Consider the following 18311-nt stretch of genomic DNA (forward strand, 5'->3'; position numbering starts at 1 on the left):
TGCATAGGGACTTAAACATTTGGACTAGATATTAGGAAGAAATTCTTTACTGTGAGGGTGGTGAGAAATGGAACAAGTTGCCCAAAGAAGTTGTGGATGCCCCCTCCTTGGAAACACTGAAGGCCAGGCTGGATGGGGCTTTGAGCAACCTGGTCTAGAGGGAGGTGTCTCTGGCTATAGCAGGGGGTTGGATCTAGATGATCTTAAAGATCCCTTCCAACCCAAACCATTCTATGATGTAACTCTGAGTTAAAGCAAAGTTGGTGCTTTTTCAGTCTAGGTTCAAATGTTTTGAATTATATTAATTACACTTCTTTTATCACTAAGGCATTCTTTTTCATCACACACATTTTCAAAGAAACAACAGTGTTCAAAATACTAAAATCACACAAAATAGGTTAACAATTACACTTCTCAATAGATTTTAATATTGTGTAAACAGTATCTTACATCTACCTCACCGCCAGCCAACCTCCCTCATCTTGTAGCTCTTTGGTTCTCACTTTCTGGTGACTGTATGAAACAACATTTTGAGCAGGGATTCCTGCTTATGCAGCAGACCGCTTTACCTGAACATACCTTGAGCAGCTCTGCTGGAGGTGTAAACACTGTAGCTGCCAATGCTGCATAAGGGATGTGGTACTGTCCCACAAGTTGTGCATCAGAGAGAGAAAGCCTGATCTGCTGGTGCAAAGTACCTAATATTGATTTGATCTTCTCAGGCCAAGTTTCATGTGTTCATGGCAGAAATATTAGAGCTGTTATTCCTTGGAGCAGCCATCCAGATTTTCTTATACCTCATGCTAAAGGATATAACCACTGGCTGCTAATGGAAGCATTGTGCTCTTCTGACAGAGGACTGAGACTGTGCACTTTACATAAGGTGGGATACCATAGGAGAAAGAAGGATTGATCTGTATGTGTGTGCAGAGCAAAGCAGAATCTCCCTGATCTTACTGATCTACTTGTGCTTACCCCTGGCCAGTGGTGGACACTGCGTTCAGCGGAGTAACAACTACAAAGAAACGTGGTTTGGGTTTGTTTGGATAGTTTGGAGGTGGGGCTTTTTTTGTACACACAAGCTAGATTTGGTATGTGCTGTAGACTGATGTAATCACTGAAAGTGATAAGTAACTATTAGTGTGTTCATGCTACATACAACAAACAGGTGCAGATGTAAAGAGTATTTCTGTTTATTCTTGAGCAGTGTTTCATATGTTCATAGGGCAAAAAGAAGTAATGGAGTTTGGGCAAACCATTGTTAAAAGAGAAAGTGGTTTTAACACCTGTACTACATCTGATGTTAACATGGTATTTCTGAGAAGCTAATAATGCAAATGACTGATTAAATACTAAGTGCAAAGAAATAGAAATGTTTGAAGATAGGATTTGTACCTAAATGGCATGTCGGTAAGATTCAAATCCTACTGTACACACTGTGTTGATAACATAATGGTTTTATAATCAGTAATACTTTTGCGTGATATAAATTGAGTAGTTTCTAAGATTCTCACCACAGAATCAACTCGATAGCTTCTAAGTTTAACATTACAGTACAAAGCTTGCGTCTCTGCTGTAAGCACTCTGTTCCAAATGACTATCCATATTCCTACCACAGCAGGCAAAATTGTGAAAAATGAAAATAATGTAGTATTTAATGGTAAATGATATGATTTTGCTCTTATCTTTGCTTTAAAATATGGACGTACACAATGAAACTTACAATTTCAGAATTAAGATCTTTAATAAGTACTCATACACTAATTTATCAGAACTTTTTAAAATTCTCCAAAAAATCTGATTAAATTATCATATTATATACAATAATCATACCTGATTATTTCATTCATAAAACACGATGTAGATTCGATTACTAATTAAATTTATTTTTTTCCTACTTTCCTGTTCTTTTCATTCTAAATGATGTGCTCTCATGATGATTGCTATATGCAAATTCCTAGCACAGCTGCACTGAAGATGACTCAGAGTTGTTTCACTGACCTAGCTACCACCTCATCAGGCCTTCATCCTCAGTGTTCTTGTCTTCCAACACAATGAAATCTGCCATTTTCCCTTGTCAGTAACACTGTAGAACTGCATGCAGCACCTCACATATCTCTGCTGGAAGGTTCTACGCCAGTGCCAACCTTGCCCCATAGTCATACTATGGCATACAATATATATAAATTCTCCAAACCTGCTCATGTGTCATTTTCACAAACACTGTATGACTTTCAGGAGTGATTTTGAGAAAACAATATTTGTTTGTTTAGACATGAAAAACATTACAGTAATCAGCAATATTTCTTTTTTGTGTCTTCAGTTAAACATGACATGACTTGGCAATCATAAAAATTACAGAATGGCCTGGGTTGAAAAGGACCGCATGATCATCTAGTTTCAACCCCCCTGCTATGTGCAGGGTTGCCAACCACCAGACCAGGCTGCCCAGAGCCACATCCAGCTTGGTCTTGAATGCCTCCAGGGATGGGGCATCCACAACCTCCTTGGGCAACCTGTTCCAGTGCATCACCACCCTCTGTGTGAAAAACTTTCTCCTAATATCTAACATAAACCTTCCTTGTCTCAGTTTAAAACCATTCCACCTTGTCCTATCACTATCCATTCACGTTATACATTGCTCCTGTCATTTTATATTTTAAGTTCTGGAAGTTAGGGCTATGTGAAACAGTTCCTTACAGAATGTCAGGAATATATGTCAGAAAGGCTTCCTTTCTTGTCAGTACCATGCATACAACTAAGGATGTGTGGAAAACTGCAGTGTCATCTCTGCACTGTGGTCATGCAGTGTAGTACTAAATAATCAGTAAAGTCACAGGAACACCAATAAACAAAGTGAAGATGTTGTATAGAATTAACCTTATGCAGTAAAACTGTTCCTTCAGAGAAGGCTTCTTCTAAAAAACAGCAGTTTCCTTGGCTTTTCTTTTAATGTAGTGATTTTAACAACCGATGCACATTTTATTTATAATTCCTTAAGTTATGAGTTGTGCAGTGGGAGATGAGCTCTGCAGGTGATGATATTCATACTGTCTTTATACATATACTGAGCTTTTATTATCATTGTTTCATTCTCATAAGAACATGATGTAGCCCATATCTGAAGTCTCCAACTCATGCGATATGGAAATATTAACAGAGGCCTTATGTGTGAAATGCTTGACCGTGCAATTGTATAAATGTGGCTTGCTCCAAAATAGTAACCAATAAGATTACATACGATGATGAAAATGGTGCTAATACAGTCTTGCATGTTTTCCCTGTACTTCTTCTCCGTCACCCTTTTTGACTGTATCTTCTGAATTCTCCCTTCGTTTTCTTCCAACAAAGGCAAATATGCCATGAGGGATCTGGTCCACCGACTGCCAGGCGCTAACAACAGCAACAGCTCAGCAAGCAAGGCCATGTCTGATGACACCGTTACTGCCATTTGCTGCACGCTGCATGAAGTCATCACTAAAAACATGGAGAATGCCAAGGCCTTACGAGACGCAGGCGGCATTGAGAAACTGGTTGGCATATCTAAGAGTAAAGGAGACAAGTATGTTTTGCAAATCCTCTTGCACCCTTTTTAACATCTCCAGTAGTTCTAACTAGTTCTTAATGTGTTTGCCTCCTCTCTGCAATCGTGAGTTGAATACTTTGGTTTCATCACAAATCATGTGCCCAGTGTGAAAGGTAACAAGAAACAATGGCAATAGCAAAAGCCTCTGCTGTAGCCTCTTTTTGAGGTACTATCAGTAGGCACGTGCACTGTAAGAAAGAGTAATTATCTCCACTAACTGCTACCTCAAAGCACTTCCAGAAGATCCTGGTAAACATTAGGGACCAGAGTTGTTGGACTGCACTGTACAGGGATCCCATGAAAGGAAGGGATGTTGCTGTAGTTCTCTTCCTGCTCCTCCTGCTCTGGCTGTACAGTCACTGTCCCTCTTCACCACACCCACGCTTTTCCCAGCCACTGTCTTGCTGGTAAGGTGGACTTTAGAAGAAAAATGGATCTGTCAACACCTTGCTTCCGAGAGAGCATTAGGATACCTGCAGGCTACTTGGTGAGGCTCTAAAACCAAAAAATCCTGCACACAACTGTGACATTTTCAGAGCAGCCATGGTTTCATCTTGTCCATTTTCCTATGTGCATGCTTTTCAGGAAGAGTTCACTCTTCATCCTTCTTTTGCCTAACTCAGCCTGATTCTCATATTTGTCAGCCTGCAGAAATATAATGCAATGGGGCTATGGCAGTTTGAATACAAAAAGCCTTTACTATAGTGTAGAAAACTTCCATCAATGCACCTGCTGGAAGCTGTCATCACAGCCTACTGCAGCATCGGAGCTCTAAGAGAGCCCCCACAAAACCAGGCCACAAAGTGAAGGAAAGATTTATGCACCCTACATTTGGGTTGAGAACTCCTATGATCAGAGCATTACCAATATAATTTAATCGTATTTCTTTTTCTCTGTTGTCACTCTTTTGTTTCATACCAAATTCATTACTGAAACACTCTCACATGCTGACTATAGAGGGCAAAAAGTAGTAGCATAACAAATGTGGGAGCTCCCATGTTCTGCTAATTCATTTACATTTGCACTATTTGTTATTATTAAATCTATTTGATTTTTTTATGCATTTTTGCTAGATCAAGTGTGCAGGTTGCAAACAGGTTCACATCATCTCTCATAAGCTGTGTCTCTCCTCAAAATAAAGCATTTGTCTACCTATTCATTATCTGGCAGAGACCATTAATAACCTGTTGAGTCTGGAATTTTCAGAATATCAAAGACAGTCTTAGGAGGACCTAAGAGTATAGTTCCCTAGGTATTTAGCCCAGGTACTGTTGAGTAATTATAAAATGCCTTCCAAAATAGTGATATTTGTCCTCATCCGAAGTACTTTGATCTGCAGTCAGATGTTCTTATTGTTACAGAAAACAAAACTATAGAACAAGAAAACCTGTCAACTCACAGTGATACTAATGCTCATTTTATTTTTCAACTTTAAGAAATGTTAGTATTGTTTACCATTGCTTTGGTTTGCTTTCTTGCAGATAACTCACTGTTTAAAAATCAGAATTGTTAGTTGTTGGACTGATAGGAAGTTCTTGTATTCTCATACAGTAAAAAACTTCAGTATGAATTTGTCTTTTCTGGGATGAAGCATCTGTTTCTGCAAGTGCAGGATCCTGGCCTGGCCATGCATCTTGGTGCAAGTGTAGAACACAAAAGTGTCAGTGCCACAGACTGGACTCACTAGCCTTTGGAATGTGCCCATGGTTGTCACACATTCCCAACATGAGACAGCAAGAGAGGACTGGCATTTACAATGTCGTATTGGCCACGCCCAGATCTTTACCTAGCTCCCATTTCTCCTCAGTATTCACATTACGATTGATGCATTTATGGCTACTCCATGGTTATTCCAAGCTACCAATGCCTCACTAGCCAGTGCAGCTGGGAGTACAATAAAAGCAACAATTCTCGATATTGTTTATCAAATTCCTATCTATTCATCAGTTACCCACTTATTACTGTATTCTTGATGAGAAATGGGGAAAAAAGAAAAAAAACAGTAGGTAAATGACTAGGAAAATACTGCATAAGATCATAGACTCAGTTATGCCATGAACATCATTATACCAGCTTTACTCTCAGCGTCCCAGTGGCCATTGTCAGAGGTCACAGCACACCACAGAACAGCTAAGAAGATTTGCTGCCCAAACCAGTAACATATGCTGCTGGTTTTCTGGTTTTCTTTTTGGTTTTGCAGTCCTCTGCCTTTTCTGAGTAAAACTTTAGTCTCCTCAGTGGCTGTCCCAAACCCAATCGTTCCTCACTTCAGACTTTGGCCTTTGCAAGATTAGAAAACCTTGTATTTTGCTGCTTTATACAAAGTACTGGTGCAGTATAGGAGCTTAAGTATGTAATGTATGCTCCCTTAATGGCCTGGGTTTTCTTCCCAGTCCCTTTCTTTTCAACTGTATTTCACTGAGCTAAATGTTCTTAGGGTTCTTCTGTTGTTTTAGGTGGAGATTTTTTTTATGTTTTGTTTAGATTTTAAACGTTACATTTCCCAAGAGGTATAAACGAATGAATGAAACAATAGTTTAGAACCTCTTTCAAAACCTGCTTGAAGAGATAGTTCATGTGAAGTTATTTGCAATTTTTAGCATAACATTAATAGCAGCCATCATTAATAGTATGTTAAGTGTAAGATGAAAATCTTAGTTGGGATTCCTGATGAAATTCACCATGTCTTTTATAATTAGTTGTATTTCTGCATCTGGACAGCCCTGCAGATTGAAGCACAGTGCTCACTACTCATCTAGAGTGTTTCTCCTGGCTGCTGCAGAGGAGCGCATAATGTCATTTATAGAGAAAGAAATTCTGGCTCTAAATTCTCCTGGATGCCAAAAGTTTTAGCCAGGACATTCTCTTAGATGTACATAATACCAGCCAGTTCCTCAACAGTGTTCCCGTTGCTGCCTCTCCCATTCCTTTTGCCGTGCTCTCAATATGAATCCTCACTCTCACTATGATGAGAAGTACACATTTTGCTCCTGACTGAATAATTAGTACTTAGTGCTTGCTTGTAAGAACATTGCTTTCTGAGATGCCAACAAAAGATCTTAATGTACACTGATAACAGAAATTCAGTTGTGGGTTTAAGATTGTAGTAATGCACTTGAAAATTAGGATGAATGGAGTCTGGAACCTCGCACTCTCTCACTTTTTTTTTATCTCTCTCTCTTTTCGATAGGCATTCGCCAAAAGTGGTGAAAGCAGCATCTCAGGTCCTCAATAGTATGTGGCAGTACAGAGACCTGAGAAGTCTCTACAAGAAGGTAAGGCTTGAGTTTTTTTCCAGATTTGTCATCTTTCATGTGATTATCTGAACTTGGATGCTGAGAGACTTTAGGGGCCAGAACTTTCATAAGAACTGAAAATTCACCTGGAGTTTAAAATTTTTCAGAGTTTGAGCTGTAGTTTTTTTTTTTTTCCCATTTCTACTTTTAACATAGGAATAATTCCTTTGGGAAAAAAAAAAAAAAGAGAGAAAAGAAAAAAGAAAGGAGAAAAAAAAGAAGCATCATGATAAAAATGGGTTATGAATTTGATTTTCTAAAGAATTCATTCAGAGAGTGCTTGATCTGGCAGCCCTGGAGAGTGAAGTCTTCTGTACACAGAACAAACCTATGCAAGCTCTCCTACTGTTTCTTTCTTTCTTTCTTTCTTATACCTCCTCATACTGTCCAGAGGAGGTTACCAGATTTTCATCCCTTCAGCTCCCAAATTTCCTCATGAGATTGCCAACAAGAGTATCTGAAGATGTGAGCCTTAGGGACCAGTTACTTGTGAAGCTGAGCTGAAACTTGATAGCTTCGCTTCCAGTCAGCTGGCAGACAGTAGCATCAAACTTGGTTTTTAGACAGTCTGTAGAGGGTACCATATGATTCCCTTGAGGCCTGCTAACCTCTTAAAAATGAATTGCAGTGCTGGTAATGTGATCCTGTGAAATAAATTTCCTGTAGTTTTTAAAAATAAGTGTCTACTTAGTAAATGACAATGTATCCAAGTATTTATTGTGGAATATTTCCAGACTGAATTACACCATGGTTATACACTATAACTACACTGCTTGTGTAATCATCATTCTGCAGGCTTAGTTTTCAAGGGTCTGCTTACTATGTGGAATTTCACAGTTTATATAGTTGCTATTTGTGGTCTCAACAAAGAAGGCTAAGAACTTCATCTGGCAGAAAAGTTCAGGTCCTGGTTAAGGCTGGGATGTAAGAGAGGGAAAGTTCACAGTGGTGTAGTCCATGCTGTGTGTGTTTGGCACAAGGAGTGAACTTAGTTATGTGGAATTTATGCTCTAAATCTCAAACTCTCTGAAGCTGATCTTCTGCTTGAAATGCTGTTCTTCTGCATGCCTCAGCTCTGCTTTGCATCTCCCTGAGGAGCAAGGAAGGCAATTATTGAGTTTCTCCCATTGTTCACTTCCATTAGTTTCAATCACCCTTTGGAATCATAGGGGTACAGTATGTAAAGGCATTCTGAGTAATGTCTGATACTCAGTTGTCCCATTATGAAATGGAAGCAAACACGAGCTAAAGTAGACTTTTCTTGAGGCAAGGCAGGAGCAGGCTTGAGGTCTCCATAGCCTGACTTTCAAGCATGTGGGCGGCTGCACTGTAGAGGCTAAACTTTATTACACCATAATCTGTTCAAGTTTCATACCATGACTAGCTCATTTTCAGCCTTCTAGCTTTATATGTATGCTGTGATGGATAAGTGGTTCCTGAGGTTGCTCCATGCACAAGGTAATCTATATGCTGTGTGGCTTTTAAATATATTGCTGCCTAAAGGACATTCTGTTGGCTGCCAATGTGAATGTGCCCAGTAATGTACTTAAATACTAGGCATGCTTGGATACTAAGCACCTTGCATGCTTAGAAGAACATTTTCTGAGGCCACAAATGCATGCTTGTGGTATGGAAAATAGGGCAGGCTATACTTTGAGGTAGCTTCCGGAATATTCTTGGAGAGTCTGATTGTCTGTATTCTCAGGAAGAGGTTTAAAAATCACAGTATTGGCTAATTCCTACAGACTTCGCTAAATCTTGAAGTGAAGTTCATTCTCTGCTAGAAGGGCTGCTCTGAAAGTAATGCCTCCTATTTAAGTATGCTGGTGGATGTTGGTGGTATGGCAACAGCTGGTATGGTAGCGGATGAACCTTCCCACCAATATTCCATTCCATTTTGTTGCCGTGTGACAGATGGCAGCAGAGGGGCGATCTGACAAGATGGCATCTAACATGGAAGTGCATATGAAAAAATTGTACCCACTGACATTCATCAATGCTTGCTGAACATTAATGGAGCCCAAACAGTGCATGTGAGCACAGCGAGGGGTGGGTGATTCGTTTCAGCAGCGGTGATAGCAATGTGAAAGACAAGCCATGTTCCAGGCAACCATCCATAGCTGACACAGCACAAAATGAAGAGCATTTTTATCTGCTCATCAGTGCAAATCTGCAGATTGTGACCAGGGAACCCTGTATAGAGATGAATATCAGCTTCAGTGTGTTGGAAATGATTGTGGCATCGTTGGAATATCACAGATTTTGCACCAGGTGGATCCCCAGATTGCTCACAGAAAAAAACACTGTATGCAAGTTTGGCAGAACCTCTTGAACCAATACAAGGCTGAAGGTGACAGATTCTCAGATCACATCATTCACAGTGATAAGATGTGGTGTCACCACTATGGCAGTGTGTGGATAACAACATGTGAATTCCCCATTGAAGAAAAAGTTTGAGACACAGCTCTCAGCAGGTAAAGCGATGTGCATTCTCTTTTGCAGTAGAAAAGGGGTGATTCTTCTGGATTTCCCAGAACCCACACAAAACCATCAACTCTGACTGTTACACCACAATGCTGGCTAAGCTGAAGGCTCCAAATTCCAGAGTCAGACCAGAGAAGACAGTTTTTCTCTTGCAACAAAATAACGCCAGACCTCATACCAGTGTGAAAAACATGGAGCACATTGCCACTCTTGGCTGGACCATTCTATCACTGTACAGTCCAGATTCAGCACTTTCTGACTTCCATCTGTTTGAGGCAATGAAAGATGGACTGCATTTCCTTAGCAACGACACCATTATAGTAGCTGTGAAACAGTGGGTCACCTCCACTTGCACGGATTTTTACAAGCGTGGCATGCATGCTCTTGTTCATCACTGCTGAAAGTGCATAGCTAATTGTATTGGCTATGTTGGAAAACAGCACTTTTCAGCAGAGAATTTGCTCTTTCAAATTATTGTGCTCTTTGTATCAGCTGTATTTTCTATGGAAATAAGTAGGAGGCATTACTTTCAAAGTGACCTATGTCTATACTTATATATTCATGTTTCATTATATATGCTGCCAAGCATCATATCAGTGCAGTTTCTTGTGCTCCAAATGTTTGGATAGTTTTCTTAAAATTCTCTTTTCTTTAAAAAAAAAGGACATGCACTAACCTTAACGAAGTCACAATATTTATTAAACTTGCCTGTAATAGGCTGTTGTGCTGGATGCCTATATTTCAGGACTGTTGGAAAGATAATGTTTTTATAATTGGAAAGAAGCAAATGTTTGCATTATTATAATAGTCAGCTAGTTATGCAATAAAATTGCCCAGTATAATCTTTGTCCAATTAAGATATTTATTCTAGTAAAATTGAGTGACTATACAGCTGACAGTATAATACAATCAGCACTTGACAGTATCTTGCATTTTCACAGCTTTTTTGAAGGGCAGGTAAATCCCATTGCATAATCATTTGCAATTTCTTTCTATATATTAAAGTATCTGTACAATTATTTTCAAAGAATTGGTGGCATATGGAGACACAGTTTTATATTGTAATACAGGCAAATTACGAGTATCACATCATATTTAGGGAAAATCAACAGCACTTACCTTACTGTTCAAGAAATAGTGTAATCAAACAATTTGAATGATGGTATGTTTTATAGCTGCGTGTTTAAAGTAGATAAAATAAGGAGAAGTAGAAAGAATGGACGTTTTATCCTTGTAGTAGTGGGGAAAGGACAATACTTATTTAAGTTTAATACAGTGGTAGTCAATAGATTTAGCCCAATTATACGATTACGTCAATAAAAACATGAAAACGTCACGCACTCTTCTACGTTTGCTCAACATTACAGGAATCACTTCACAGTTGGCAGAACATAATCTGCACTGACTGAAAGTTTATCCAGAGGCGGGGGTTCTTGTAGCAAGTCACTTAATGATTTGCCAAACCTGTGAAGAAAGCCAAGAAGTGCATAGGCACCGATTTCCTTCTTGCGGCAATCCCTAATAGATTCCTGTCTGTGAAGTGCAGGGAATTGCAAGAGTCAAAATCTTGTTCCCTCACTGCTGCCATGAACAGGATTGCCATAGGTAGGGTAAGCAGTGCAAGCCCCATCCCATCATTTGTGAGCATGCCCTACAGCTTCAACCAGGGCAACATTAATATGCCTGTGTAGTTAAACCTAAATTATGCAGCCTCTAAGGAAGCCTTAAGAACTCCCTGTTGCATACAAAATAGCCAAAATAGACAGATCTCAGGGTGCCAACTTCAGCTGTGCTGCTTAAAAGAATAGTCTGATTTCATTGTGCCACTCTGTGTCTGTCCAGCATTGCCCATTTCTCTGGGTCAATGAAAGCCAAAATCTGCTGCCGCAACCACAGTGACTCAGATAACTTTATTGAACAAATCAAACAATGTGCCTTGTCTTGGTGTGTTCGTGTATTTGGCTGAGAGTGCATAGAGTATTCTGTTTTGAGACAATAAAAATTTAAGGTCCTATCTAGTTTTTTTATCCTGAAAAATGTAAAAAAAAAAAAAAAAAAAAAAAGCCCACAAATGGGTGAGATAGAAGGCATGGGAAATCTGGTAAACCAACTTAAGTTAGGGATATAAATGTTTCTTGTAAAAGAGTTTACGCTATGCTGTGTTTAATCAAAAAGGCAGTATAAATAAGACTTACGTTTCCATAAAAGGTCACTTATTTTATCTGCTTCTGTCCTCAGGAGTCCCTTCCTTAACACTTAAAATCTGATTTTTGAAAGTTGTTAATGGTTATGTAATCCATAGGCAGAGGGCATACCAGTGACTCAGCACTTACATAAAACGAGTAGGGGAGCTGCCTAGCTTGTCCTTGTGCTTGGGAGTTGTGGTCCACCCTTCTTCTTGAACTATCTGGGCAACCTGTACTATCAGTGAGAGGGCTAAGTGCAATTTACAGTCTCCAGAGAGAGATCCTGCCCTATTTATGGTTTAGGCACCCACGCAAAATCCAAGGAACTATTGTAGTGCTCCTTCCAAAGGCACCTATTTCCAAGAGGGGAACACAAGACCCCACAGTAGACTCTAGTGTGATCGCTGGCTGAAGATGTGAAGGCACCTGGGAAAACCAGATGTGAATATGACTGTAGGAGAGCAGATTTCAGTTAGCTGCAGATGGTAGACTATCTATCTCAATATTCAAGAAATAACCAGCTGTTCTCAAACACTTGTTAAATTACATGAGGAAATTTGAGCAAAAGGGTTGTGCAAAAAGGGAAACTAAATGAATTTAACATGAAAGAAAAATTATTAGCCTAAAACAAGCTACAGTTAGCTTAAATGCTTGTAACATGAAAGAGCTAAAGGAACTGTCAGGAAGAATGTTTTCTATTAATTGTTTTGCTTTGCATATCCACTTAGACTGCAACAAAATGTCTCTTTACATTCTCATTACGTTTACAGTTACTCTGTCTTCCAGGATATAAGTAGAGATCATAAAGAATTTGTAGGAATTATTTTTCTTTTCCATTTATTGTCATAGGTTTCTGTTCTGCATGGAATAATAGAAATATCTGTCCTCTTCAACTACTGCATGAAAAAAAATGTAGCCAATTACTTCAAACTAGGGAGGCTGACAAAGGTGATGGTCCTTCAGTGTGTACCATGCCATTTACACTAGGAAAAGTATTTTGAGAGGCATTTAATGAAGTCAGAGTAGTCACTCTGAAATGGCTTTGTCTGTTTGTTGGCTGGAAACGATATTTAAAATTGTCTGAAGCCTTACAAGCTGTGAAGTGGGTCTAGATCTAGGAGAGGATACTCTTTTCATGTGACTTTCAGAATAATAAACTGATGAATCTGTGAGAAGGTCCTTTATTGCTAAATGTTCCATGAAAATTGCCAGCAATAGACTTCAAAGCTTTAGTCAAGGTGCTTTAAAAATCTAAAGTCTTTCTTCAGTAAAATACACCTACTCAGTCTTCAGAGCTATTAATTGCATCACGTTAACATGTAGACTTGGAACACATCTTTTGGATTTTCTTCTGGTGACGTTATCACCATACTCTGAAAAGATGCTGTTTTTAGTTTAAATTTATCTGATGAAAAGGCCTATGCAGAACTTAAACCCTATATCAAGATCTAAATTCCAAATCCAGAACATTGAAGTTTGTCAAAATGTGGCTTAACTTGAAGGACTATACATGTGCTCAAACTGATAATGTACTGATCTTTCAGTGGGACTAAATGTATTACTATATAATGGTGGAGGCTTTTTCTGGATGTATGTATGTCACCCTTTCAGAGCAAGGGTGGATTAATGTAAGGTAGCCCCTCCACTCACTGTAATATAAACCTGAATTGTCTTTACAGAGAAGGCATTGTCTAGAGCCCATTTTTATATTAATTTTGAAAATGCAATACCTGATTAATAAATGATTGACTGATTGATTGATTTATGGCAGTGGGCGGCCCCAAGCTTCATTGTGGCTGAGGACAGAGGATTTTCACCAACCCACCACTCTGGGTCATGGCACGCTCAGCATACTCTCTCCCAGAGCCAAGAAACCAGAATCTATTCCCCATCCCAGGTATTCTGGCTGTCAGCTGATCAGTGTTGAATTGTTATGTTTAATGCATACTGAAGTTTGTACCCAGAAGAGTTCTATGGAAGATGTTTGAATGAAAAGTAGGAAAATCTTACTAGAGGATATATTTTAAAATTATACATTTTATTTTAGTAAACTCTATAGTTCCTAGATTGAAAGCTGCTCACTTCACTTAAGGAGCAGTCCCATTCATTTCTGCAGTGTAAGATACACAGAGCTTTGCTCTCTCAGGGCAGCGTATACCAGAGAGGGATAAGTGAGGTCCATCCAGATCCCTTTCAGTCTTCATTATTTCTGTAACTCATTTTTTTGATTGTCAGACCCTTTCAAACAGAATGACAGATATTGATAAGCACTGTGTTGCAGTAGCAGATTAAATTTATTAAGCACTTTGCTTTCTTTTCTGTGACATCTTTAGGAGAAAAGCAATAGCTTGGTATTTCAGTTTGAGGATCCTAGGGGAGCTAGGACATCACAGGAAAATCAGTGTGTCCAGTAGTCAATGAAATTCTCAATATTACAATTTCCAAAATCTTTGTTAATAAAGAGCAAAGGAGATTTCCATCAACCTTAAGTCCAGTTAATGAGAATTAGCACAACTGTATATTTTTTATTAAAGGCACTATTTAATTTAGGTACTAAAATTCCTTTTCCCTAACCACGTATAGTCTTTTCTTTTTCTTCCAATATGTTTTTAATGATAAAGTGTGACTGTGTGGCATTACTGCAAGAACAAAATAACATCTTCTATCTACGTGTGACATCCAAATAAATCCATGTAGAAACCTTCACATACATGTATTTCTTACAATAATATATGTGGGGAAAATATAATTTTACGTGTTCTTGCCAGTAACGCAGAACACAGCAGTTAAGCTATTTCTTTCAATTTGCTTTTTCTATACTGAATTTGCCTAGAAGAGGAAAACATCAGAGGAGATCTCATTTTAATACCTCAGCCATAAATATCTTTCAAGGTTAGAGTAAATCTTTTTAATCTCTGCGTAACAGGAATATGATTTTTTTGAATTGTGAAGCATTTAATCTTGATGTGTGACATTCCCTTATTTTGTTCAACAGGAATTAAGCAAATTCCTAAATTGATATTAAATAAGGGAAATTTGGAAATTTTATGTGGGCCTAAACTATTCAAGCTTTTTAAAAGCATCATCTGAGTAATACTGCAAGATATAGATTCTGTAAACAATATAGCAAAAGAAATTATAGTCTTCAAATACATGCTTTCTATTTTTTCTTTATCAGTCTTTCGTGTCTAAAAAGACATTACTCACTTTTAAATGAGCATTTTAACTGGAACTTTTTTTCACATGATAGTCCAGTTAAATACTCAAGCATGAAATCGTCACTGGTTTCAGTATCATAGAAAAATTGGTATTCTTGATTTTTGTGATTTGTATTATTAATAATTCTACACTTGATGCCATACATTAGTTTCTAATGTTTATACAAGGCAGGTTTACTTTTCCCAACACATATGCAAATATATATTTTTTAATTAAAGTGAAGACATATTTTATATTCCACAGACAATAACAAGTATTAGCTGCAGGCCAAAGAATTATCTGTTAATCTTTTCTCAACTTTTCTTAGAGATAGAAGACACATCAATGAGGAGTGATGTGTTAGTCTGGAATTTTGTTTTTCTTAACTTTGTATGATTTTTTACAGCTCAGTTACCACAAGGCTCCATCACTGCATAGTATAAACTTATTGTTTCACTTACCTTTCTTTTGATGACGTATGTCTTCCCAAGGATTGATTTTTTAAGAATCATTCTGAACTGCCAAGTAATTTTTAAGACTTGTGTTTTTTTGTTGCCAGCTTTCTGCTTAAGTAATATACTGTTTGTACAATTGAAATGTAGCTATTTCAGGCAAAATCACTGACTCTGAAGAGGGAATTCTGCAGATAAATGGAGCTTAGCTAAACAAGGCAAAACAGTTATTCAGTTGTTTTAGTTATTTCAGTATTTATGATTCTTTGTAATAAGAATTTTGTTTTTTCTACTGTATTTTAAATGTTAGCTGTAAGATACAGTTTACACTGAATTGAAGATTCCATACTGATGATAGTACTTTCAATAAAAATATCCTCTGTAGCTGAAGCACGTCCCTACACTATTTTGATGGATGCTCTTTCACTGAATAAAATCTAGAAAAATCAAATGTGATGGCTGAGCTCCATTAAACCCAAAGTAATCATCCCACACTCCTTAAAAATACACATATACCAGTGTGATGACATATCTCCATCCATGCTGGTAATTATCTGTACATGCATATATCTGTATGTCTACATGAATGTGAAATGAACTCACAGCACAGCATAGAACTAGGAGATGCTGCTGCCTTTAAGCATGGCGTCTGAAGAAACAGAGATTGGGATAAAGGAATAAACCTTCATGGTTTGAGCTGTGAGCTTAGAAAATATATGCAGCTATGACTGACTGTGGCTTTTCCCCTGAGGGCCTTGAAAGCACGATGGTACTTTCCTTTAACATTCAGCTCCATAATAAGCAGTATTTCAGCAAGAACTCAGGATCGATTCTTCTAAATTATCAGCTTGAGTTTTTCGGAAGGTGACACCATTCTTATCCAAAACCTGCTTGTCTCAAGAGATGCTGATCATAGTTTGCCCAAATTCTTCTCTGGGATGACTAATACACATGCAATGCCAAAGCATCTACTGCATTGGCAGTAAGCTTTTGTGTTTCAGTTGAAAACTCCACTCCATTTTTAGGTGACAAAGTGTAGATTTAGAAGACAGAAATTTAACCTCAGAGTTGCATTAAGTCTGTCTTTAAAGTACTCCACCTTTTGAACTTCTCTGAAGTAAAGAAAATTTAAAATGCAGCCCTTTAACTTAGAGCCTTCCTTCTGAAGGGAATTATATCTTACTGAAGTTTCTGAAACATCCTCTGAAGGGGTATGCATAAACGGAAGGTCACATTGTCTCGCTCCGATTTATAGGAGGGAGATGAGGTTCTTTTAATATCTGTATACCCAGCTTGAGATTAAGAAACAACGGTTCAAATGTTGGTCCGCCCAGTTTATTATAAATCCTAATCAGGGAAATGGGAAAAGGGAGGACGGACACTATTATGAGTTAGGGTAATGGGGAAGGGAAGGAGAGCGATAGAAAAGATAGGAAAGAAGAAGCAAGGACTCTTGATAGGAAGCAATAAGGAGATAGTCACCACCATGGATCCAGCGTGGTTCATAGTTCAGTCATTGATCTTCAGTAGTGATGGGTCATCGGGCATTGTTGTTCTTTGACGACAAAAACGGCAACGGTGACTATAGCCATGATGGCTCCTTTTCAATGCTTTCAAAATGGTTAAGTCAGCTATTTTGGAGTGACAGCTCAAATCCAACGTGGTTGAGTCAGCTCTCCTTGGAGTGGCAGCTTCTGGCTCTGGGATCTCAGCAGAAACTCCTTTGTTCCTATCTTCCGGGCCTTGCCAGCAGATAAGATGCAGGATAAGGAGCAGGGATGGCCATCTGCATCCTGTTTTTCACAGGACACGATGGTATCATTCCCCAATTTTCCCATACCAAGCTGGAGCTATTTAGTCACAGGCCAGATCTTCCGCCAGTAAACACTCCTGAGCACTCTCTTCCAGAGGCAAGCAGCTCTGGAGGAAGGGGCTTTCAAATGTTCCCAAAGTGATGTCAATTGTCACACGGTAGCACCCATCACTTGCCTCCTCAACAAATCAATCAGAGTTTTATCACAAGAAATACCTCAGGAAGCAAGTTTTGAGCCGAAAAACAAAGAAGGATTCTCACACACATCTACAGAATTTTTCCTCTCAAAGCACAGTCCTTCAGTATAAGCCTACGTTTTAGTTCTTGAATACAGTATATATCCCAAAAAATTATCAGCATATCTTTCTGAACTGGGAACATTGCTGCTCTTCTTAAGTAATGTATGAAAATTGTAAAATATGTACATAAATAGCATCAGTTGCTAGCAGACAAAGTGTAACTTAATACGGAAAGAAATCCAAAAGTTCTTCAGATAGAAACAAATTGTCTTGTAACAATGTATGCTAGGGCAAACTGTTTTTATTCACATCAATCCTTTTCTCAAAAATTCATTTGAGAAATATAACTACCATGCATAAGTGTAGCAACATAATCCTAATACAGCTATCATAATCTTAGCTCTTCGGGGTCCTGTGAGGAAATAAAAATGTTTGTTTAATATGGCTAGTTCATGCAAATATAGTCAGATTTTGTTGAAATATTAAGCTGGTACGTCAATGGCAAGTTCTCAGTTCTTTGATGTTCTATCTGATCTAAAAATAGGCAGTGACAGAATTGCTGGAAGTCCTCTGTATTTGTTTTGTCTCATCACCCTAAAACTGCACCCTAAAACAACAGACTACCAAAGTGGCCTAAATATGTATTTTGAAAAGTCTCTTGTAGTACACATGCTTTGTTCTGAGTTGTTTTATTTCATTTCTAAGATTATATAGTTCATCTTGCTAGAAGAGCTATAGATGCTTCCTGAAAGAAGGAGAAAATGAAAAGTGTCATTGACAGTTTCTTAATTCATTTTATTACTTTTATTTTTACTGAGAAAGCTGTGGTTCCCCCAGAGTAAGGGTTATAGGCTTTGGTGCAATTAGGGCACTAAAAGTGTATTGCTTTTTGGGTTAACAATACTAAAATTCTCATGTACTGAAATAAAAACTCCTAGTGGTATTTCAGTAAAAAATAAGATGCATTTCTCTTTCTTAATGTCTGTGCATACTGATTAACTACATGTTCAAGGTAAACACCCCTAAAACTCATGCAGCTTAGTAACAATCACTCAGA

At 38.2% G+C, this 18311-nt stretch overlaps 1 protein-coding gene across 7 annotated transcripts in view; it reads left to right on the top strand.

Moving 5' to 3' along the window:
* Nucleotides 1-18311, top strand: part of CTNND2 (catenin delta 2) — a 625555-nt gene that overhangs the window by 582249 nt on the left and 24995 nt on the right. For 5 of the 7 annotated variants that reach the window (XM_085220451.1, XM_085220452.1, XM_085220456.1 and 2 more), the window contains 3 exons: nt 3352-3562; nt 6777-6861; nt 13324-13449. In XM_085220451.1, coding sequence (XP_085076577.1) covers nt 3352-3562; nt 6777-6861; nt 13324-13449 — 422 coding nt within the window. The remainder of the gene's footprint in view (nt 1-3351; nt 3563-6776; nt 6862-13323; nt 13450-18311) is intronic. The other 2 variants (XM_085220453.1, XM_085220454.1) reach the window with 1 other exon arrangement.

Source organism: Meleagris gallopavo, chromosome 3, assembly GCF_905368555.1.
Source record: "Meleagris gallopavo chromosome 3, MGAL_WU_HG_1.1, whole genome shotgun sequence".
Taxonomy (NCBI): domain Eukaryota; kingdom Metazoa; phylum Chordata; class Aves; order Galliformes; family Phasianidae; genus Meleagris; species Meleagris gallopavo.